The sequence below is a fragment of the Thermobia domestica genome, chromosome 5 (assembly GCF_964235325.1).
Source record: "Thermobia domestica chromosome 5, izTheDome1.hap1.1, whole genome shotgun sequence".
In the NCBI taxonomy this organism is placed as follows: Eukaryota; Metazoa; Arthropoda; class Insecta; order Zygentoma; family Lepismatidae; genus Thermobia; species Thermobia domestica.
In genome coordinates, this window is record NC_137458.1 from 224,120,525 (window position 1) to 224,145,474 (window position 24,950).

The 24,950-nt window shown below is 36.1% G+C and overlaps 2 protein-coding genes across 2 annotated transcripts in view; both read right to left on the reverse strand.

The window, feature by feature from the left end:
* LOC145684777 (trypsin-1-like) overlaps window positions 1–3,554 on the reverse strand; it is a 72,640-nt gene extending 69,086 nt beyond the window's left edge. Inside the window, exon 1 of the mRNA XM_081757149.1 lies at window positions 3,294–3,554. Coding sequence (XP_081613275.1) covers window positions 3,294–3,374 — 81 coding nt within the window. The 5' untranslated portion in view covers window positions 3,375–3,554. The remainder of the gene's footprint in view (window positions 1–3,293) is intronic.
* A 7,710-nt stretch (window positions 3,555–11,264) lies between these two features.
* LOC145685408 (trypsin-1-like) overlaps window positions 11,265–24,950 on the reverse strand; it is a 64,711-nt gene continuing 51,025 nt past the window's right edge. Inside the window, exons 5-7 of the mRNA XM_081757802.1 lie at window positions 20,347–20,549; window positions 14,820–14,877; window positions 11,265–11,386 (exon numbers count right to left, since the gene is read on the reverse strand). Of these exons, the coding sequence (XP_081613928.1) occupies window positions 11,265–11,386; window positions 14,820–14,877; window positions 20,347–20,549 (383 nt within the window). The remainder of the gene's footprint in view (window positions 11,387–14,819; window positions 14,878–20,346; window positions 20,550–24,950) is intronic.

Sequence of the window (24,950 nt, forward strand, 5' to 3'; positions counted from 1 at the left end):
TTCTACCTAGTAAATCCCATATTTCCACTGCCGATTGTGTTAGATCTGTAGGTACCTCTCTGGCTATTGCCTGGTATCGGGGTTTCCATTGCAGGCACTGTGTTGCAGATGGACCATGGGTATTGCATTTCTCACTCCTCTTTACAGGTTTTCCACAGGCCAGTGACGATGGGGCAGGTACCGCTTGAGGAGTCCGAAAGCACAATAGTCCATTGGGCTAGCATCTGGACTCTTGATAGGGAGGTCAGAGAAGGGAATTGCCAAAATTCTGGTTCCTTGTTCCATACGGCAATATAATTCAATCGATATTTTCACTTCAACCTCGTTCACGTCTTGTCCGTACAATGCTGAAATTTTATGCTGGTGCATTTGCATAAACATGCGTTTGGTAGTACGCAGCATTGATTTTGGTGTTTTGTTCCACCTTTCGGAGACGCAGTTTGTCCTATACGAGAAACCGACAACAAGCATAAACCCTTTTGGGAAACGTCTCTAGCTGCTCTCGTCGGTGTAGTGGGTCCAGGATTCTATCTAGTGTCTGACGAAGCCAAGTCTATAGATGTTGAAACTGTTACACATTAGTAATTTTTAGAATAAACGTATTGTTTTGTTCAGTGAGTAGTTTGAATCGGATTTAAGTCTACTAAAGTAAAGCTTCTAAAATGGAAAATACGGTATATTACAGGCAGAAGTTAATTTAAAGCTATATAAATAACATTATATACCTTTATTTTCCTAAACTTCACACTGTTTCAACTGCACCGACAAACATTTCACCACTTCATAGTTTGGAATGTTAAATTCTCTGTTAAACAAAAGACAAACCATATGAAGCAACAACTCTTTGTGAGCCTGAGCCGCTCCAATGCCATCTGTTATCAACAGCCTGAACTACGTCCATCGTAGCAACTAACACGTGGTCAGTACACTAAGTTGCCTTGTCTCTAACAGGCGTATTAGGATCTTTCTAGATCTAGCAGTCATCACGTCTTCTATTCATGTGAATCTTCAGTTCACCTCACGACTCTGGGTGGACGCTAAGAATTGGGAAGCACTGGCCAGGACTCGGTACCAAGTGGATGTGAGTCCAACGCTGTAACCACTACACTACGGTGTTCCCCAAATGTTATTTTACTACACAAAGTGGGTTCTATGCACAGTAGCTTCTAGCATTGTATTAACAGCCTGACTAACACGAGATGCAAACTTCCTTATTTAGAACTACGTTCCTGAAGTTAACAAAGATTTGTATCGGAAAAGGCCAGCTACAACTTCTCCGCAGGATTGTCCAAATACATTGGGAGAAATGTGAGTAGGAAAGACCTTATTATCTCTTATATTGATTTCTCCCGTTGTGTTTGGACAACCCTGCGGAGAAGTCGTGGCTGCCTGCATATAGCCCGCAATGTTTAAATTATCTTTTAAAAATATTGCTTTATCTTTGCTGACTGAAAGCAAAATTACTTTATTTATCAAAAAGAGTAATGAATGAAAAACCTAAAGATTGTCATCTGCTCGCTACCTCGCTAGAGATGATTATAAAACAACATCAATGATCGATGCAGTGGATATGAGACAGATTTTCCGAGGACCCTCATGACCTGCCAATCGATGGGTTGGCTACTACTGCTATATAACCTCTGAGAAAAGACATAAGTATAAATCAACCAATGTCACCTCAAATAACAACAACAAGGGTTAGCAGAAACGTACACAGCGGGTGGGTTCTGGTGATCCGGACAACCTCCCCCCCCCGAAATCCAGACTTTTCTCTAAATTTAGTCTAATTTTAGAAGTAATTTTAATATAACTTATCCTCATATTGAATTTGAACCTCCCCGAAACTAAATCCTGCTTGTTCTCGAAGCTTAGGATCTTTGAACACAGCTAAAGTAACGTAACTCCAAATAGAAATAATTCCAGTTGAATTACAAGGCACATGTCAAAAGGGCCGATAACTCTTTGCGCGGTGTTGTCAACACTGATGAAGTAGAGCATGCGCAGGAGCATGCCATAGTGTTCTGTAGTTGTAACAGGGATAAAATAGCCCGAGTGGAGTTGTGCACGTGCGAATGGCAGAAAGGTGAAATGACTGCCGTAATACAAAATCCTGCCAAATGTGAAGTGAGATCTGCAATACGATTTCTGAACGCCAACGGACAAAACGTAGCTGAAATTCATCGGGAATTATGTGCCATTTACGGACCTACAGTAATGAATGAACTGAGGTTCAGACATAGTGCAGAGAGTTTCGGGAAGGGCGTTCAAATATTCATGACGATAAGTATAGCGGAAGACGTAATGTTCACAGACGGATGATCTGGTGGAAAGCGTTAACTATAAAGTGCGAACCAATCGCCGGTTGACAATAACTGAACTCGCTAAAGAGTTTCGAGAAGTGTCTGCAAAAACAGTCCATCGAATTGTGACTGACAAGCTGGGTTATCTAAAACTGAGGTAGGTGCAAAAAGGCTGACAGACGCTAACAAAGAGCAAAGCATGACAGCTGATGCTGATTTTTTGGCCTGCTGGGAGAAGGATAGGATATTTCTTTTCTCACATAGTGACGTGAGAAACCTGAATATCCTACATCACTGAGTAGTCGAAGCACCAGTCAATGCAATGGCGGCACTGTGGTTCTCCTAAAACGAAGAAATTCAAACAAATCATGGTAACTGTGTTTTGGGACCAAGAGGATTTGATTCTTGTGAAATTCTTGGAACCAGGACGAACAACTACAGCAGATGTGTACTGGCAATACTGAATAATCTTCGACGTGCCATCTAAATTCGTTGAAGAGGAATGCTACGCTCTGGTATTCTTCTGATCCATGACAACACTCACCCACAAACTGCTGTACGTCCTGTTGAGCAAATCAGATTTCAATGGGAACTATTCAATCATAGCCCGACCTTGCCCCCAGAAATTTATTTCCTTTTCTTCACCTGAAAAAATGACTTGCATTGCACTATCTGCACTCTCAGGCGGCAGATTTTTACGGAGAGGGTATACGGAAGGAAGCCAGAAATGTCTCGAGATTCATGGTGACTAGTCAAAAAAGCCAAGGCATGTATTTCTATATCAATCACAATACATTTCTTCTTTTATCATTTTCTTGTTTTTTTTTTTCTAAATATCGGCTTCTTTTTACATGTGCCTCGTACTTTTACAATAAGTAAAACAAAAATACTGATATTTACAATAGTTATGATTAAAACTATTTAGAAATCATAAACGAAACACTGTAGTATATTTCTAATGTAAATAAGATTATATGCTAGTCAATTACTTACGTAAGTTTGATAACCGTTATTGCTGAAAGCAAGAATCAGAATAATAATCCATAAATAATGTTGGATGTCCTTGCGTTGCATCTTCCAACTGACACGCAAACAGACTGATTTAGGTGTTCCTCCTCAAGCAAAATATGCATATCTTTCTTTTTTTTTGCTGTAACTAGACTACTTGCAATAAATTGCAACAAGTACATCGTCTTCTGCAGTTTTAATAGACATCCTGCTGTTTAGTCGAGTAGCAATCTTGATTTCTTTTGAGCAACAGGAAGTCTGCCCGTATGAAATGTTAATCGAAAGGAACCAAAAAGTTTACTACCAGCATATCTGATAGTTGGTGATGCAATACAGCAAGGGAAAGTCACGGAAAATAAAATAAAAAGTACATTCATATGTTTAACAGTCATAAGACAATTAACTGCAGGGAAAACAAAATATAAGTTAATGTTAAAAAGGAATTAAATATTGGCATAGGAATTAACGTGAGGGCAGATCGTGCTCAACGTGTTTTTCCCAAGCTGATTGTTCCACATTCGAAACTAGTGACCAGCAATCCTGAATTTTTACTTCAGTTTTTACCAGGTGAATGTCGGGTTAGATTCATCAACTTTAGAATTTGGTTGAAGTTTTCCATTTCCTTCATTATTATTATTATTATTATTATTATTATTATTATTATTATTATTATTATTATTATTATTATTATTATTATTAGTAGTAGTAGTAGTAGTAGTAGTAGTATTTTGGTCATCACAATGTGATTTAGTTTCAGAGGCTGTATTGAGAACTTCGTTAAATAAACAGAAAGCGGTTAGCATACGCGCCTTTGGCGTGGGAGACCCGGGTTCGATTCCCGGTGGGAGCTCATGTGGTTCGGATTCCGCGTTAATCAGTAGGAGTCGTCTCAAATAATCTCGCTGCTGAAAGGGACGTTAAACTCAAAATCATTAATCAAATCTTAACTACTGCGATTAGAGATCAAGTGGAGATGTAACTCATAAATATGTCTTCCCACCAAAATTCTGGCTTGAGTTCAGTGACTTGGGTTTACAGTTCAACGGACTCTAAGTACATGAGGTTAGATTGTAAGTTGAACCTGGGTATTTCGCACTCATACACTGTGTAGCTAGCTGTTTATTTGCTAGCAAGTTCATACCCATCCAAAGATTTCGTAGAATAATTATGCGTGAAACATAGGCTAAATGTTATTTTAGGAAATTCTTTTGGTGAAGAAAGAAAGAGGCAATAGTTTTGAGATCTTCGTGTTTAGTCAAACACTCAATTTGAAGTTTATAGATGTTAGATATAGTTCCGCGAATACCCATATTCCACCTGTACTATCAAACTGTACGAAGACATTAATCATGACTCATACATGGTTCATACGACAACCTTCATCACAGCCCACAGGGCCGGATCTATAATCCTGCGATCTACGCATTCGCAGGAGGCACTAGGTGAAAAGGGTGCCAAACTGGAAAATGAATTTTGTGTTTTAAATGTGAATATTTATTAGCGAAAATGTTATAATGAAAAATTTTTCAATTAGTTTCAAATAAATATTGTACAGACTGAGATATAAACAAAATACATAAAAATCACAATAAAGGCGAATCTTTGCGTGGGTAGTTGTAAAACACCCCTTTACAATTGAAATGGACTCGTGCATCAATTGGCACCAATGCTACACTCACAAGTGGTGCTAGCTTAAGAAAAATATCCCGCGGTGCAAGGAGATTTAGAAAAGTTTTTTTTTAAAGGGAGATTTTACGAATATGAGATTAAATGTAGGGAAATTTAGCTTTTAAAAAAGATGTTATATTAAGCACTACGGCAGTACGACTAAAGACATTGGCATTCTTTCCACAACACCATCTCTTTATTTCTCTCCCAACAAGCTTTTCACGACCTTGCTAGAGAATATAATTGCCACATATGTCTTTCTAATGGGGATGGATCAACGAACAAAAGGATATCAACTGTACGTGTTGCTTATGGTTAGGGAGGCATTATCTCAGTAGAAAGAAATCACTTTAAGGGTGCTCCACCTTGCCATAAATGGTGTACCTGCACAGTGCTTCGTTCAGCGTAAATAATATGCGCATTATCGAAGTTCAAGCGACTAGATTTTTGTTGTCCATTAGTCCAGGAAGTGGGGGGGGGGCGAATATGAAGAAAAGAGGGGCTGTACAAATGGAATTTTTGATCATTTCTGAGGGAAATTTTATCTTAAGTTTCTAATATCAGTGGCTCGCAGTTGCTGCCCACTGCTTAATGCTCACTTTGTTAATGTCTGTTAGTCCATTCGTCATTCGCCAACATTTTCGTTTCGATTCTGAGTCGTTTCGTTTTCTTATTATTTATAATGATGTGTGTTTTTACTTTTCAATAATACTTTGTTTTTGGTGTAAAAATAATGACCAACGATCAAAAAATATATAAAAGAAGTAAGCATTTTATCGGAAAAGAAAGCTATCAAACTTGAAAGAAGATGAGACCCAAGCGAAAGCTCTGAAGAAGTTGCTTTCGGCTTCTAGACAAAATTCCGAAAGTGATAATCAAACAAATGCTGTGGTGGGGTAGTTGTCAACACCAGTTATTGTTAACGAAACATTTGCAAGTCGACAAACTTTTGAAGCTCTAAGTTTATTTTACTTGACTGCAGTATTTTAATTGTTAAATTAAAATGGAATTAATACGACCTCTTCGGTTACGAGTCTCAGTTAATTTTAATGTATTTCAACATTTGTTTGAACACAATTAATTTTCAAGCAGTATATTCATATATAACTCGAAAGGGTAACTGTAATCGAAAGGTCATTAGGATTATAAGTAACAATTTCTTTTAGAACTCTGTCAATCACAGCAGCGTATACATATGTTCATCGATAACAGTATAACAGTCATTATCAATATATTCTATCGTATTAAATTTAGATAGAACGATTTTTTTTAAACATTTGGTAATAGTCCTAATGCAAAGTAGAGTTTTAATTGTTAGTTACCAGTACTTGTATTCAGGGATGAACTGACAGAGATAGTCTGAGAGTCTGGTCCTTCAGAACTTATAATTTTGAAGAAAATCATCACAATTTCAGAGGGCAAATACACATTTTTTTTTTCATTTTGTAGGCTACTTCGAAAAATCTTCGGATCTAAAAGATAAATCTTGGTGCGCCACTGCTTGCATTTACATTGCGTTACTCACTGCCTGATTTCGAACGTCTATATTGGAAAGAGACATAAAAGGACTGGATTGTTTTATAGATCTAAGAGGCCCTGAAAAGAATGTTTGCGACGGGGACCTGATTTAGACTGGTTCAAAGACAAATTAAATATTAAGACACACTTTTGTCATTTGGTATTAAACAAGCTCATCTAAAATTATAAAGAATCATTTGAGATCAACTATATCTCAAGAACGATTAAATGGACTAGTTTTGATGGTCATTGAAAATGACATAGTCAATGAAATGGATACAGATGCAAAAATAAGAGATTTTGCCCAATTGGAAGCCAGAAAAGTGTCTTTATAACATGAACTTTTCAGTAACAAAGAAAAGGAAATGTTGAGCTAATTAGATCGTATCACTAGATGCTTTTAATGAAGCATAAGAGCATTAGTCTTTTTCAAAATCAATGTTAGACTTAAGTTCATGAGTTTTATGCTATCTCGACTTTTATGTTTCAATTGTACTTGTCAAAATACATCTTAGATTTAGATATATATCGTAGTTGTGCTTTGTGCTTATTTAATAAAAATGCTATTAATTATTAAAATTGGAACTTTGTTAAGTATTCATCCACAGGCAATTAGTTATAATTTCGCCATTTTTCCTTATATTCACAGAGAGACTACAGATATTGAAGAAATTTGCAACTGTAACAATTATTTGAAGAATTTTGTCCATTCCAACTTTCTACTCTTTTATCAGGATCTAGATGGGTGCGCTTAAATATTGTTTGCTTACACTTCAGAAATGTGTAGAACCGGCCCTGAGAGCCCAATACCAGTGTCCCTTTGCAAATTTTTATTACTCAGGTATGCTCTGATCTATTTGAACTAAAATCGGCCTGAAATTGATTGGTGACCTTTATAAATATGGTTTTAGACGTCCCGGTTTAGTTGGGACAGATCAGAATTTATCTCTGTCCCCCTGTCTCGAAGGAATCGTTTGAGACTCCAGATGGCACGATTTCTCTTCAAAACATCGTTAATACTATTCGTATATATAATGAACGACACTCAAGTGATATGAATACTCTAATTCTAGTGCTGACCTGTTATTTAATTTTGATATTTCTATCAGGGGCACTTACATTCATGTCCAAAATTATTGTCGCATGTCTATAAATATGTTGTTGTAGCAATATAATTTGATAACAAATTCGTCCGGTACTTCTTATAATGTTAGTATGTGTGTAATCGGCAAAGACATGTAAGTGGTAAATTCCATGTCAAAAGAACAGTAAAAACAATAAAACGAAAAAAATCTTTCTTGTCTATTTAACAAGATTTTGTTTTACTCATTCTAATTTTCGTATTTATAATTCTTTTTCTATCAAATTTACCACAAATATACATTTCCCGATTATACACATAGTATCAGTATTAAAAGTACCCTGCAAAATCATTATCAAATTATATTCTTACAAGAAGACAGTTATAGATACGCGACAATCATTTTGACATGAGTGTACATAACTACGAACATACTGTAAATTTCATAGATTGCCCGTTTATTTTATTTTATTATTACTAGAAATATGGGAGCCCTATTCACAGATTGTCAAAGCCCGAAACTAAAACAGACAAATATCTTATAAGGAAAAAAGTTCAAAATAGAATCGATAATAACAGACCTGACACAGTGAACATTATTCCTTGAATTCAACCTGACATAATTCTAAAAGTAATTTAAACTACATTGACAGTAGTTGGTGAGCAAATATTATACAGTAACTGATCATGACTGAAAGAAATTCTTAGAAAAAAAAAAGTCAAGCATGCACTGACATAAAAAAACGTGCAACATTTACTGGTTCATTTTAGTGCTTGCATTCCAGCGAGTCTTGTTAATTGCATTTCTATGGAGTCTTTTAATTCTATTTTTGATTATTTTCCTTTGGAGTTTATTTTCCAGTGAAGTGAAGTGAATGCGTTTTCCTTCGTTTTTCACTGTTCTGTATCTAACCGTATAAATATCTTATTTTTCTAATTCAATTCAATGGAACGTATCATTTGAAGAAGGGATACATTCCAAATAGCTGAATATTTGTAAATAAAATTTTCTGCTCACCAATTTTTCTTTTAATTTGTGTTATTTCTGCTATTCAATACTTGTCAAAACTATGTGATCGTAACTTTTTCCCAATGGACGTCTTTTGAATGTGTAGATATTCACTATTAAATGTCATTTTGGCAACAATTGGACTGTTTCCCTTCTTCAAATCACACGTTCAAATATCAGCAACTATTCAACCCGCGTTACTGAATTCCTAAACAGTAACGGCGTAGGGTGAACTGGGGTCCTGGGTCAGTGAAGGAGATCGGAACCATTTGGCGCACAATCATAACTTATACACCTATCGACAGGAACCGGGGCGGTGACACCGCTCGACCCACCCTTACGCCGCCACTGTTCCTAAATTAGTGGCGACGGAAAAACTCACATTTTGCGCCATAAATAATCTAATAAAGAGTTTATTGACGTAATATGTTAATATATACTACTATTCTACCTAAAACTTTTGATAAAGGAAATTAATTTGGCCTAATATTTAAACTAATTTACAAACTCGGACAGCAGACTGGAAACGAATATCACCATAATAAGTTTTTGCGAACTTTATACAGTAAATAAATTTGAAATAATTTAGAAGCCAATACTGTTATTACATGTGAAAAATAATTGCTTCAGCTGAGAATACGTCGTCAGGTAAATTTGGGACTAATCTTCAACTAATTAAGGTGCTGAATGGTAATAATTAATATGATAGGCCAGAGAGGATAAGTGCCTTTGAAGTGGCTAAACTAACTAGTTGTAGTTACAGATGTGCAGAAGGTCTCATTAGGTACGCCAAGTCATTTTATTTACTGTTACTTTATTTTACTTTCTGTAATTTGATTTAATTATATTTCCTTTTCTTTCCAGATTAAGCCATAAATCAGTGGACGATAGAATACCATGTTTTTCCCTATGATAATTTCGTCAAGCATAACGATTCTACCGTAACAGTTCAGTGCAAGTTTCGCCGCCATTTCATTATTCACAAAAATCAAGCTGTTCCCACTCGTAATACTATCCTACGTTGGGTTAAAACACTTCGTACATGAGGTACACTAATGAACAAAAAACAACCAAGGGTTGAGTTGATTTTAAGTTTAACGTCCCGTTCAGTAGCGAGGCTATATGAGACGTGGACCTACTTATTAACATGGAATCCGAACCACATGAGCTCCCGCCGGGAATCGAACCCGGGCCTCCCACGCCAAAGGAAAAACAACCAGGCACTAAACAAACGGCATCTATCTCCGAAAATGTGGAAAGAGTCAGACAAACCGTGCTGCGCAGTACGCGTCGACCCACTCGGAGGTATGCAGCGTTCGTTCGGTTAGGTGCATTTGCATTAAGACCTCCATTTACACCGATACAAATTGGTCGTTGTGTAACAGTTGAAGTCCGTAGATTACGCACAGTGACTGAACTGCACACATGAGAAGGAAGCAATTCATGATCATAATGACACCTTCCATTTCTTCATGAGTAATGAAGCTAAATTTCATCTGAATCAACAAAACTGCTGTAATTGGGCTTCTGAAAAAAAAAAAAAAAATACACGAAAGAGTGCTGCACAGCCCTGAAGTGACAGGTTGGTGTGCTATAGACAAAACTACTGTCATCTGTCCTTATTTTTTCAACGATGATGATGGAAATGCTGTTACCGTAAACCCAGAGCGCTATATCGAGATCAACAAATTCTTACCTGAATTACTACGAAAACGTATTCCCATTCCCCGTGTGGTGATAGGGAGACAACCCAGTGAACCCACACAGCTAGAGCAACAATGGATGTATGCCGCCCTCTCTTCCCTAGTCGCTTTATTTCCAGATTTGAGAACATTTATTGGCCTAATCATCCCTGACCTGTCCAAGTGAGATTATTTCTTATGAGATTACCCTAAAGGACGTGTATACAAACATAGGATCGGTACATTGAAAAACCTGAATGAAGCTATTTATGTGGAAGTCGCCCAAAACGACAGAGCTATATTGTAAAAAGTGGATGTCAACTTCAAAGAAGTGCGAGCGGTCTCGGATTCGATCCCCAGTGGGGACACTCGGTCGAAAAATTGTAACAGCTTTTTCAGGCCAGCCACCCTGAATGAGGTTTCCCTGGTTTTCCTCATTCTCACCAGACAAATGCCGGGGTGGTACCTAACGTATAGGTCCCAGGCCGCTTCCTTCCTTCCCCCATCCTTTCTTCCTTCCCTTTCCCCGGATTGTGTGCTCGCCGAAGGACGTCATCCCTCAAATCGTGAAGGGCTAAATGGTTTTAGATGCCAAAATCCCAGAAATCCAAATTCTAAATCCTAACTTCAAAGAACACCTTCAGAAATGGATCAGTGATAATGGACATCACATGTCAGATGTTATTTTTCACACTTGATTTTGTAAAATACGAAAGAACGGTATATTATGAATCATAAACTCAACAATATGTTAGTGCCTTGTCTTAAATTCTTTACATTTTTAGGTATTTTTAAGGAATTTGTCGGTCTTGCCTTTTAACCTTGACCAAATCAATCTTAATAGATCAGTATTACATTCAGCCGTTTTGGTCAATGATCGGCCAAAATATGTCTTGAAAAAATGGATTTGATACTCATGATAAAATTATGTACAAAAAGTACTTTTACTAATATGTTTTATTATACAACATATTTTTCATAAACAACATGTTACATTTTCATTTCCAACAATAAGCGGAATCTTCAGTATTTTCACTTATCCATTTCAAAAACCTTTTGACATCTGTAAATATTCCTGGGTATCCAGGGAATGCACATCCTACTCCATTAGAAACGATTCCTGTTGAAAAGAAAATCCCAAGTTCGTTATTACTTTTTCAATATCAAAACAATTAGACTACTTCTTTTTACAATTGTTTGAGAAAGTCCAGAGAGATCATTGTACTATACAAGATTTATGCGGGTATTATAAGGACTGAAACGCTCAACAGGCATATGCTTAATTCGGAATTATGTTATGAAGGTAACCACGAAAATTCTGTCCCTTTTCGTGGAGGTCTGTGTTTAATTGGCTCTCACAGTGTGAATTGAATGAGAATGGGGATAAGGTGAAGGTCAGTTGTTGGTGTGAATCCAACATACCACCTGGTTGTAACAATTCAGTTATACCGTGAACTTGTGTAAGGACAGAGTGAACATGGGACCTCCACAGAGCATCATAAGGGCGTTTATTTTGTACGAGTTTAAACTGGGGTCAAACACCGCTGCAGCGGGGTAGAGGATATGCCAGGCCTTTGGTGAGGGTGTTGTGACTATACGGACAGTGCAGCAGTGGTTTAACCAGTTTCAGGACGGTGACGAAATACTCGAAGACGCACCACGTGTCGGAAGACCAACACATGTACAAAATGAAGATCTTCAGGCAACAATTGAGGTGAACAGTGGCCAGACATGTGAGGAACTGTTACTACAATTCAGTTTGCATGAAGAAACCATTCAGCAGCACCTAAATCAACTTGGACACTACGAGTTGGGTCGATGGGTCCCACATGATTTGACTCCGGGTTAGAAGGCAACACGAGCAGACACTTGTGTTTCTTTGCTGTCTCGTGTAAGGAAGGAGTCATTTCTGGACAGAGTGTTGATATGTGATGAGAAGTGGGTTCAGTACGAAGCTCCACGGTGCCGGCATAATTGGTTAGCACCCCATAAACCGGTTCCAAAACAGCCGAAACCAGCACTACACCAGAAGAAGTTCCTCCTGTGTATTTGGTGCGATATCGGCATCGGGAACTGCTACTAGCTGCTCAGAGCATCAATGCATCTGGGTAGTGTCAGCAGTTGAGCCGTGTTCAGGAAAAACTCAAATCTCTGGGGCCAGCACTCCTGAATCGCAAAGGGGTCCTCCTGTTATAGGACAACGCTAAGCCCCACGTAGATAGGATGACACGGGGCACCTTTCTACGCGAGAAACACTATTGCATCCACCATACTCCCCGGACATTGCACCGTATGATTATAACCTGTTCCACACCTTGGGCAATCACCTTAGAGGACATCAGTTCAAATCCTTAGTAGGGGTGCAGAATGTACTTGATAGCTCCTCCGCTTCACGGCCCACCAAGTTCTACTGCGATGGAATCCATGGCCCTCCAAAAAGTTGGCAGAAGGTCGTCGATGTTGATGGGTACTAGTTTTGATCTTCCAGGTACGTCATAGATGACATATCGATGTTCAAAAGTGGTGGGTGAAAAAGCAACAGAATTTTTTTGTTTACCTTTATAATAACTTGGGCAGTAATAAGGACATCGAAATGAAATTGGAACCAGACTTACCATAGTGTGTGGTAAAGAAGACATCTTAACACATACTGAAAATGACGCAATCGGTATCCAGACGGAGCTGAACACGATGCCCTGGCTATTGAAAGATTGAGGTTATCATGTTTCTAGCAGCTGTCTGAAATCCATCAATAATCCTGTTTTGCTAAATTGATTTCAGATAGAGAAACAATAGAGATTCGAGTACATTAATTGCGGAGGACAAAGTCCTTCTGAATGATTCTAGCTGTTTAAATGAGTCAATTTCATCCATGCGGACAATGGATAATTCCTCGCCATTTTATTGATTTACAAAGGTAGAAAGATTTCCATGTAAGCAACTGTAGAGATAATTCTTTTCAAGAAGAACAGGCCAATAATAGACCATGTATTAGTGTGCAACGGAGATCGCTCTTTCATGCATGTCAAACGTTTGCATGTGTGGCGTATTGGCAAACCAACACAAGTAAGATAACCACGTACCTTATGAAAGAGCTCTTACACATCATTTCTCACAATGTAAGGTAAGTCCAGTTCATTTCTTAGTAATGTCTTTAATAGTATTTATTTTGTTAACAAGACACAGGGAAAAGTAGTGAGTAGATTACTAATTCTGAAAATAGTACTTTTCTGGTCGCAGTAGCATCCATAACTACATTATCATTTCCTGGGAAAAATCGGACCAAACTGTCAAACAGATTATGTTGCTGTATGTGAAGTTGTCAATAGCGGAAAGAGACTTGAGAATATTTTTTAATCAAAAAGTGATCTAAAAGGCAGAAAGTAGTAGGTCTACATGTGAGACAAATAAAGTAGTATATGCATGATATGGAAGGGTTTCATCCAAGGGCGCCCATGTTGTGGTTTCCAAGTCGGTGCAAGTATAAGCGATGTTTCAAAATAGTTTCAAATTTTGCTGTAACTAATGTAAAAATTCTATTGGATTTTCGATATTCTGGAGTACAATTTTCTCTAGGGGGGAGCGAGAGCCCCACCTTGCCCCCCTGGTGGGCGCCCTTGGTTTCATCTATAATTCAATAAAGTTCTACAATATTTCGTTTCAAATGTGGGTGAGCATTATTTTCCGATATAACAATAGGGTCTACTTTTCCATTGAAAACTGTTACATTCATAAGGACTAATCAACTACCAGAACTCTCTTTTACACTTCTGCTAACTAGCAGTCTAGCATGATGATCTAATTCCGACAGTGAAAAGCTTGACATATAATGTCAATAGCGAGCTAAAGTTTAGAGCATACATTTTTAAACATATAATACATGTAATTACAAAGTTCTTTTTAAATGCAAGTAACAATATTGTGTAGTTTTATAGAGTATCCAGATAACATTATTTTAACACACTGTTAATCTTTTGTCAGCTTGATTTGAAAAGTTATGGGGCAATATAGGAGATATGTTCCAAATACAACGAGAAGCTATTAAGGAGAAATGATTTGGCGCTTTATCACACATGAAGTTTGATGCCGTTATGATAGAGACCGATGCCTTGTTAATACAAACGTGCTATATAGAGACCGATTTATTATTCTACTACCTGAGGGAAAGTTTGCTAAATTTATGTTAGGAATAGAATCATAAAGTATAACAATTATAAAATATATGTTATATTACACAGAATTTAAACAGTAATTATTCATGTTACTAGTTTTACAACTGAAAGCTTCAGTGCCTTTTGGAAATAACATTTAAAATATTCAAGGGTTTTTAAAATATTTTTTAAATGTTTAAACAACTCTCAAGTGAAATTTTGACTTCTTTCTATACTTTAATTCTGTCTACTGGCTACTAGGAAAGATTAGTTCTGTAGTAGTTAGCAATTGGTTGTTTTAAATGAATTTGTACCTAGGTATTAGAGAATTCTATCTAGGCATTCTTTAACTTCTTTTCTCTGCTAACTTCTAATTACAGATGATTAAATAATTCTAATTACCTATTATTTCGTACTTTTTCTTCTTATTTTCAATCACTAAGGGACCTCCGCTATCACCCTGTAAAGGAAGGATAATTCGATAATTAGAGTCTTAATGTGTTGATTATCAAAAATTTTATTAATGTTTTTAAATATATTGATGTTTCTATTTCTGCGATATTGTAAATGATACAATATTATAATAAATAAAATAAGTCACAAATTGCGCGAATTCGAAATGCTATTAATAGAAATTGAATAGCTTTTGCATCTAAGGACTTTCATTAACAAGCTGTTATAATATTAAAAGTAAACACACACTAAATTATTAATTAAATAGCCAGCTTAGAGAAAGGAATATATTGAAAAACCTCATTTAAGACAAACACAAAAAATTAACAAAGAGTGTTTAGCTATTCTAATTTTGTAGTTACGTCAACCATCATTTTATGGGAACTTTGTAAATCTGCATTATTAATAGAATTGGTCTTAAACGTATTAATTTATTGTCTATGAATGAATAAAAATACTGTATGATAATATTGAAATAATAATTATAATAAAATCATGGATATATATTCCCTTGTCAAATCTAAGGAAATATACTGTGCGAACGTATGACATAGTTGGAGAACTGTGAAGCTTTGTAATCAAAATAACAAGCTGGATTAAGAACTAAGTAAGTTAATAAAGGAACTAGGAATTTCAAAGCTTAGAAGAAATGTCATAAAAATTTCATTTTATTTTAAAAATAGAATAATTAATTATCATTGCGATTAGAATTTTTACTTGTGCACTTTTTCTTTTAGAGCAAAAACAAGGTTTCTAAAAGCTCTTGATAAATTCAAATGTTGCTTCTAGCACTTCTCCCCTTTTCAAATAACCTTTATCCATTTAACCTAACCTTAATTTCGTTCTTCCTTTATTCTTCTACTTTTACTGCTCTTTTAAAAATGTTATTCCAAATGTCTCAATCATCGCGACTTAGTATGTTGTTTCGTGTGTACGGATTTTGACATAATCAAGCAGTGTGTGCTTTCTCTGGATCCAAATGAAGCCGGTGCAATTTCCGAGGCTTCTTCAGCCAGAGAAATTCGTGATTTGCAGATAGAACTGCGCTGTATTTATGATTACAGATAAGTGATGACTGCCATGAAAATCAAGAAGAACAGAGTTTTAAAAAAGAACAGTGAACTATCTACTTTCATGCGGTAACCGTTTAATGATTCTGCTAAAGTAATTCAGTCCGAAGTTCACACAGTCTTCAGAAAAATCTGAGTGCTTTGATAATTGTAACAACTACAAAGTCGAAATTTCGATTTAATGTGCGATCTTCCTCTCTGGGCTTCGTAAATGGAGAAAGAAGCTATACCATCTACAACTGTTAAATATACGTGTATAGATAATAATAAATTATAAGAAGGTACGTAGTTCATATTAAGTTATTTTTAATTAGATGAAAGGACAGACAATTGTCAAAATAGTTGACGGAAATCGCAAATCTGTTTAGAAAAGGTACTAACTCACCTAAATTTCGAAATTGATGTAATGACATCAAAAGATTTGTAAAAGCCTAGCCTTGCTTTCCTGTAATTTTGAGTGTCATCTCATCACTTAATGGAAATAGGAATGTGACGGAGTTATAACAACTGCAAACGAAAGTTTGATATTTGTTGGATGATCGTACAGGGCAAGTCAAGATAATGAACCCGGTTTCAGAAATTTATTCTGCGAAATTTAGTAAACATGCTATTGTGAGACATGTGCTAAGAAAAGTAAACTGTGAAACGTTTTCTTCAAACATATCACAAGTGTTCTATGTGAGCGCCTCGCGTAACACGGTACACATCAGCCGATGGTTTATCTCCTTCCATGTGTGAACTCCTTCTACTGTCTCCTCCCTAGTCTACAGACGGCCAATCGATTTTCGTTTACAGTTGCAGCCGAGTCTCTGAAATGTTTGTACCACTTACGAATGGCCTTCTCTATAGGTGGGTCTCTCCAATAATGGTATGGCAATGTCATTGCACACTAATCACAGATTTGTTTACATGATAATCAAGCACACAGAAAGATCAATCTTCTAAGTTTTATCCAAGGAACACCCGGTTTTTATGTATGGAGTATCAATGTCTGTAACATGTGACCTCGCACAGCGTAATTGATAACGCTAACACTAACAATGAAGTTTTGTTAAAACAGTGCTATCCTTGAAGCCTGAAGGTATAGTGCAAAATTTCTAGCATATGCTCATTGAAGTAACTATTATCAACCAGAAATTGCAACAGCTGACAGCTGGCCCCCGGACCATTTCCGGCCCACTGAACCCTTTCATCCGGCCGTCTGAACTCTTCTTGAAAATATACTTCTTACACTGAATTGAAACTATTTAATGGATAACATCCTCCTTGGAACATATCATCCACGTTGGAAAATCCAGCGTTCGATGAAACATTGATAGATTAGTTCAGAACATGAAGGATCAAATTCCCCACTAAAATGATAAATAAATATATGTTTCTGCTTTTTTAAGTAAATAAATATGATGGTTATTATTATAACAATATTTGTGTTCTTGTGATGTTAATGTATGATAAAGGAGTTTCTCCATTAAATATGGCCATTCGATTGTTTTTTTCTCACACGGCCCTCGACGCCAGGAAGTCGTTTGTGATTGGCCCACTAACTGTTCCAATTTGCACATACTTGTATTAAACTATAGATATTAAGTGTATTATTTAATATTTGAGTTGGAACAATATTTAAGTTTATTTACTTGTTGAATTATTTATTAATACATTTAGAAATCAACTGTGGTTATATTCCTATGGTAATGGCATGATGTATTTTCAAAATGGTAACTCACTAGGATTTGAAATGATAAGGAGGAGGCAAAACTACTGTATCTCGTAGTGTGAGTTACCTAGTATTGATCTATACCTAGTAGAAATTCAAAATTTGACCAAAGCGAAAATACCATTAAAAACTTGTCTTATAGTTTCGGTACTATATGATTGCCTTTATCATAATGTGTATAATGCTTAAACTGTAACACAAGTTATTAATATCAAAGTTCCTTACTTTGATCATGTTGTGGATTACTTGAAATTGTAGATTGGACCTAAGCTAGAATAAGTGGAATATTTGCCCCAGTATGGAATATCTGGTTTTCGTTTAACAGTGAATTAAATGTGAAAGCTTAAATTTTTAAAAGTTGCGGATATAGACAATCTCTGTCACACAAAAATATGATTTCACATTTTTCTAACATATACATTATTTCCTAAAATTTTAATTTTAAGAAGTAATTTACTTTACTGTACTTAGCTAGAATTTTTCACTAATACCAACAAAAATAAATATTTGAGCAACTGGATTACAATTATCATAATTTTATTATAGGCAAATTAGTTAAGTTTTTTGAATTCAGGTATTCGAATATGCATATCAGACCATGCTACTTGAGACTACATACAAGGAGCACACGAATTTCTCTAATAGTCAGTTGTAAAGAAGCAAAATATCGTTGGAAGTTTGAATATGCGTCCTTGAGCAACTTTTATGTATTATATACTTATTGAATATGGTGCGTATATGTGAATATAGATTTATAAAATCAATTGTGATATTATTATATGTAGGTGTGAATAAATGCATGTGAAATTAGAAAGAAACGAAAATTTTCTTCTATTTCTTAATTACAAAATGAGAACTCCCAGAAGTTCATGCAGTTAAGTAGTGAACAGATTATACATAAGCTAGTTGTTTCTGCGTATAATATAGAAACATACTGTTTCTCTAGTGCACAAAAAATTGATCTCTTTTAATTCCATCTATAAATGCAACTAACATACTTCAGGAATACAAGTATATTTTTTAACATGCTGTTAGTATTTACGTTACTGCTACTAATTGTACATTATAAGATATTCAAAGCTATACATTATCAGATAGAATCCAGCGAACAGCTCTGCAAGATATGTATTCTGGTGCTAGTTCATTCTAATTATGGTGTTCAATCGAATCGGATGATCTGTTAGCTTTTAGCCTGGGAAAGAGCTTAGCCGAATCTCTCTCATACAACGGTTACGCATCAGTGTACTTATCATCGAAGTTTAGCAGACAGCCGTCTTAGAAATGACCATATTCCTAACTGGGACATCTTCTAATGTACCACTAGCAGTGAAGGCGTGTCAAACTGTCCCACCTTACGCCAATGGTCTCAGCTTTGCATACCATCTGTCTCTACTTCCAAAATATATTTGTATTGAATAGTTCACTACTCTTCTTATTTTGAATTTGAATAAAGTAAATAACATACTATTTAGTAACTTTGTCCGATCGGCAAGACATGTAAAAACTTGTCGGTTTTGTTCCAAGGATATCGTTGTTCATTTCACTGTCAGACCCATATTTAGGTACGTGCTATTCTGTGCTCGAGCACAGGGCGGCAGAATTTAGGGGGTGGCAAAATTTTGGAATTCTTTTTAAGATTCATAATAAAGTAATATTTAAAACTAGCAATCCGCAGAGTCCGCGCAAGAGCAAGAAAATATGTTAATGTGTTTAATTCGCTCTTACTAATTAGCTAGCATATCTGATTATTTAAAAAAAAGTCATCCTCTCCTACCGCCATTCCAAGGAGTGAGGATGAACTTGAGCGTCATGAAAATCCGGCAGTTATCTTCCTTATTTTCGACGTCGAAATCGCTCTTATTTTACCTATAACAATCACTATTATTAATAACACTAATATACCGTGAAACTCAGCGACCTCGACAACTATGGATTCAACACTAATATATGTCGTTTTCGATTATTTTTTAAAATCTCACCCCCTTCCTGGGGAGTAGAGTATGACCTTGGAGTTGAATTGGATTAAAACTTCACTATTCATCTCAGCGACCCCAGAAACTATGAATTCAAGTCTAATATTGGCCGTTTTGGGGGGTGGGAGGCAGCAAATCGTTTAGAGCACAGGGGCCACAATATATAAATACGGGCCTATCCACTGTTGTCTATTTTGACTGATATTTTTACCACATGTATTATTAAAATAACTATCTACGAGTATATCTTTTTAAGCTCGGAAAAACTTTTCTAAAATTACATTCATGCTATTTTTGTTTGACTTAAGTACTTGTTTGACTCAAGTACGAACCACTCAATTTCATTTATCATTGTTGTTCACCAGTAACACATTGAAACTATTGCTTTTACTCTCTGGATTGCTATACATCTACGATGAAATAGCAAACTTCAGAAAACATTTAAAAGATTTTTTAATTGTCTGAACCATGCGTATGTTTTAAAGAAATGGAGTATCAGTTTGATCGATACTGACACTATATATAGAATGGGGACTACCAAAATGTATTACATTGATCACGAGTTGATTTAGAGGAACTTAAGTCGACGAGGATTGCTATTTTGCTGATAGGAATGTTGTTAATGTGTATGAAACCTTTTTACAAATCACTTTTAAGAAGCATTTTTAAAAATTACATATTTGAAATTTTTTATTTGATTATATTAAAACAAATATTACCTGGCATGCATCTTTACCACCGGAAAGGAATCCGGCACAAAACATGGCATCGTGAAGCGCTGCAGCATCGTAGTCTGATTTCGCACATTCTTCACGAGACAGAACAGGAATGGATACTTTCCGCATAACACATGGTAGCTCACCCATATATTCAGTAGCCCCCCATCCAGCTACGGTTGCCAATTTATCCGTATCAAATTCACCTGTAAAATATATATTATTTATTTCACTTGTCAAAGATGTTGGAAGTATAATTTCTGTTTTGTTCTTCTCAACTTACTGATTACAGTGCACTAGCACACTAGATTGCGTAAATCACTGTGCGCAAAATGGATTAATGTAACCCACGCAACACAGAAATTAGTAGAAAACACAAATAAACATATTTTTAAAGAAATGTGGGATAGACCCTACTTTCTGTTTAAGAAGTAGGACTTGCTTCACAAACATTAGTAAGTCGATTTGAGATAATATTCATAAAGTAACACAATATTTTTCAATAATACAACTTAGGGTCGCTCCAGTTCCAGTAGAGCTTCACGTTATAATCTAATATCTTGAATCCAATTGACACAATCCTGATTCTTGGCAATATCCTGTAAACTAAAATGCAATTAATAATCACCTAGGTGTCTACTCGAAAGTGAGGAGAACATTGTGGTGATTCGCACCTGGAAACTAGAATACTAAAAATGGGCATTTTAGAGTCATTGTGGCGATATCTCTCATACATTATTATTTCATGAATACACATATATTAAATAATAACATATCGGAAGTAATTATATTATATTCAATCTATTATGTTTCGAAGATGTTTTATTAAATTTTGGTAATTTACAACAATCCTGGAAAGTTAACAATACTCGTAGTACTATCATGGACTATATATAAATTACCATGCAGAATGAAAACATACCTACATAAAGATTTACCATAAATATAGTTTTGACAAATTTTTCTAAAGTTGGATATAGTAAGTAGCACTGAGCTGAGTACATTAGTAGATTAATTAGGATATATTGGTTAGTTAAAATATATCAGATTTATAGGCAGCTTCATATAAGCAATTGCCCTTACAATTCTCCTTCTGCTGATGTTATGAACTTTGTACTACTACAGTGAAAAGTGAACCGAACTTTGGGCATCATGTATTTGTATCTGTAACGACTGCTCTTCGGCAGCGTGGAGGTATTAGCTGAGTGTGACTAACATAGAAGACAGGTAGTTAGTGTAGCTATCAAAGTGAAGATTACGTTGAAGATGTTCTGGTGATGTAAGGCAGTCTGTCGGGGTGGTAAGATGATGCTTCAAGAGCAGAGAGTGAGCATCAGATTTTGTGTTAAACTAGATAAATCATATACTGAGATATGACACATGCTAAACACATCTTATAGTAAGGAGACAGTGTCAAAGATTCAAGTTCACAAGTTACCCAAATGATTCAAAAGTCGTTGTGTTTTCACTGAAAAAATTAACATCTAGGAAAGCACAAATAGACAAGAATCGAATAAACGACTGTTAAGTTCAAGAAGAGGTCAGGCGACATCACATACTACGAGGTGCAAAATGAAAAGTGCGTGATCTTTGGTTATAATTTCCAAGAACATGGAAATACAAGGAACTACCCCGTGTCTATTTCTCAATAAAGTTTCCGTGTTTATTGATACACAGTTGCCATCACGCTGTCCATTTTGTGTAGAATAAGGCATACTCATCTTTGGGGTATGTTTCAGGTATCATTAAAATAGCATTTCCAAGTGATTATCTAGTAACAAAGTGGCATCAACGAAGAGAATCCTTGAGGTTTGGGAACAATCAGAAGTCACTCGGAACTAAATCTGGTGAGTAGGGTGGGTGTGGCATAACTTCAATTACGCGAATAGCGAAAAATGAGTTCACAATATTAGCACGGAGTGACAATGCAATGTCCACCTGGAGAATAAAATTGCCGTTTGATATTTGTAGTCATTTCTTAATTAATTTTTGATAAAAATTATTTATCCAAAGTGTACGAGAATATTATCCCGTAACGTATGACCTTTCACGAACAGGGTAAGACAATATCACTCCCTGGGATCCTAGAAGATAGCGTGCAGCACCTCCTCATTGAATGCTACCTTACAAAATTTTTAGAGGATGGTGAATCTGTGTGTTTCTACTGCGTCGACTACATATTTGTTTCTGGGTTGAATAATGGAATCTATGATTTATCCATTGTCACAACACTCTCCAAGAAATTGCATTCCTCTCTTTTGAAACGTGTCACTTCATTGAATCCTTTCCAACACTTCATCGGATCTTTTCCTCTTTTAAATTGCCATTTAACATTTGTGAAACATAACGAGAAGAAACTTTTTTATGCCTAGTTCTTTTGTAGTAATTAGTCGCTCTTCCGTTCCCATTGTTAGGCTTAGTGTATTTCAAATCTTCTGTATAGTGACACGACTATCTTACATGATGAAATTTTTTACATGCGCAATGTTAGTGTCTGTCGATGCTGTTTTTGGACGTCCAGACCTCTGCTAATTTTTCACACTCGTTCGCCCTAATTTAAAGTCACGCACCCATTTGCTAACAATATTTCTGGAAGAGTACTGTCACTATTCACACACCATCCATTGGCGACAAATATCGGCTGCACATCGTCCAACTGCAGTGAGAAATTTGAGAATTACCCGTTGTTCTTCAACGTAAATTCCATGTCCTCAGCCCAGAAACATGTTACTAGTTCAGGGACTATGACTCAACTGCTGTCATCTAGTAAACAAAACCTGCACTGCTTAGAGACGAAGGATTGAAGTCTCCAACGCAGTAGTTGCTTTCCGGAAATGACAAGAAATGTGGACTTTGGAACAAAACACTACGTAATTTTGATGTGTGCACCTAGCATTACATTTCTTTGAAAGTAAAGCAATTCTTAGAAGCGTGCAGGTTAGTTTGACCCAAATAAATCAAAATATACGCGTCGCGTGTTCTGAAGGAGGCGATCAAAAATGGCTTTCAAAAACTGTTTTAAGTAGCATAAACGCTGCTCAAAATTATTAGTTTGGAAATTATATTGTTTTAGTAGTTGTATTTTATTCTAAATTAAAGTTTCTCTAAAAGTTCGAATTATATTTTAAAGTACTGATAGTGTATTTGACTATGGGGGAATAAATCTGTCAATCCTAATGTAAATTAACACTCGTTGCAGACTATTAGTGAGAAAATATATATTGAAAAAGCAGGGGCGTCATTTAGAGGGGCAGGAGGAGGCAATTGCCCCCCCAAGAGTTCGAGGAATACATATACTTTAATCGATTTTCTATTGATATACTAGTACAAAACGTCAAAAATCTTATGTCTGTGGTGCTCTTGTCCCCTTCATGCGAAGTCTGAAATGACACCCTGTGATAAAATGCATCCAGTATTCTCTCTGAGACTTTTTTTTTTGTTGAGAGACAGGTTTGGGGAAGTACTGGATAGCAAATTCTGTGATAGAAATTAACTGGACCTTTCGAAAGAGTTTGATGTTTGTATTGTTCGCAAACAAGCCAACAATTTTTTTTCGAAAACGATGTTTAAGACAACTGGCTCACTCTGAACAAGGGTGATACACATCAACCTGGATTGGCTCAAAATTGTTTGGATTATTTTCAATACCGTTTACTTAACTCACTAGTGAAATCATTGCTCCAATTAGCCAAGAGAATGTATACTTGTCAATGGTCAGCAGAAAAGCAAAACATTCGACCATGTAAAACGAAGGTAATGCATAAATTCAGGGAACCGGAAAAGTGTGTATTAATAGTTCCAGACTTTTCTTACTCTATGACTAGATATTCTCTCATCTACCAAGCTATGTCAAGATTCAAAATAGCACATATTTAGCTGCCAAAAGTCGGAATGTTATTGTCAAAGCATCACTGTATTCTAGCAAGATTGATGTCTGAAGTGCAGTCCGAAAGATTTGGAACATCAGACAGCCATTTTCAACGAAACGATGGTGTATGTCACACATTCAACAACCCTTCCTACAACTTATAACTATGTTTTTGGTGACCTCATAATTGCAAAATACATATTCCCTTCCAGATCATCACCTCCTCTACCCTCTACCTGTGGAGCTATCTAAAGAATAATGTTTTAAAGGAGTCACCTAAGAACAATAGATGAACTGCGAGAAAGTATCAAGAATTAATATAACTGAATACAGAACGTCTAATTCACCTGCGTGCAGAGGAAGGTGGAAGGAGCTCTCAACATTTGATGCTGCAAAATGATTCTCTTACATTTACTTTATAGTTCAGAAATCCTTTCGTGTGTTTGGAGTGATTTATTTAAACTTTATGAAATGGCAAATGCTCATATGGATCATAATTTTCGACTTAGGCTTAATCTAAAAGATTTATCGTAGGCACATATATACAGGGGATGGAACAAAATAAATCTAAAAGCACGTCATACGGGACTCGTAATATTTGCCCTCCACTGTACAACACGTGTTGCGGTTGCCGATCGTTTTTTGTTTTGAATGTGTCATGTGGATCTTCCTCTAACGTCCGCAGTAACTAGTTCACCTCTGAGTGTCGTGGTGTGAAAGTGGTAAAATGAGCGACCTG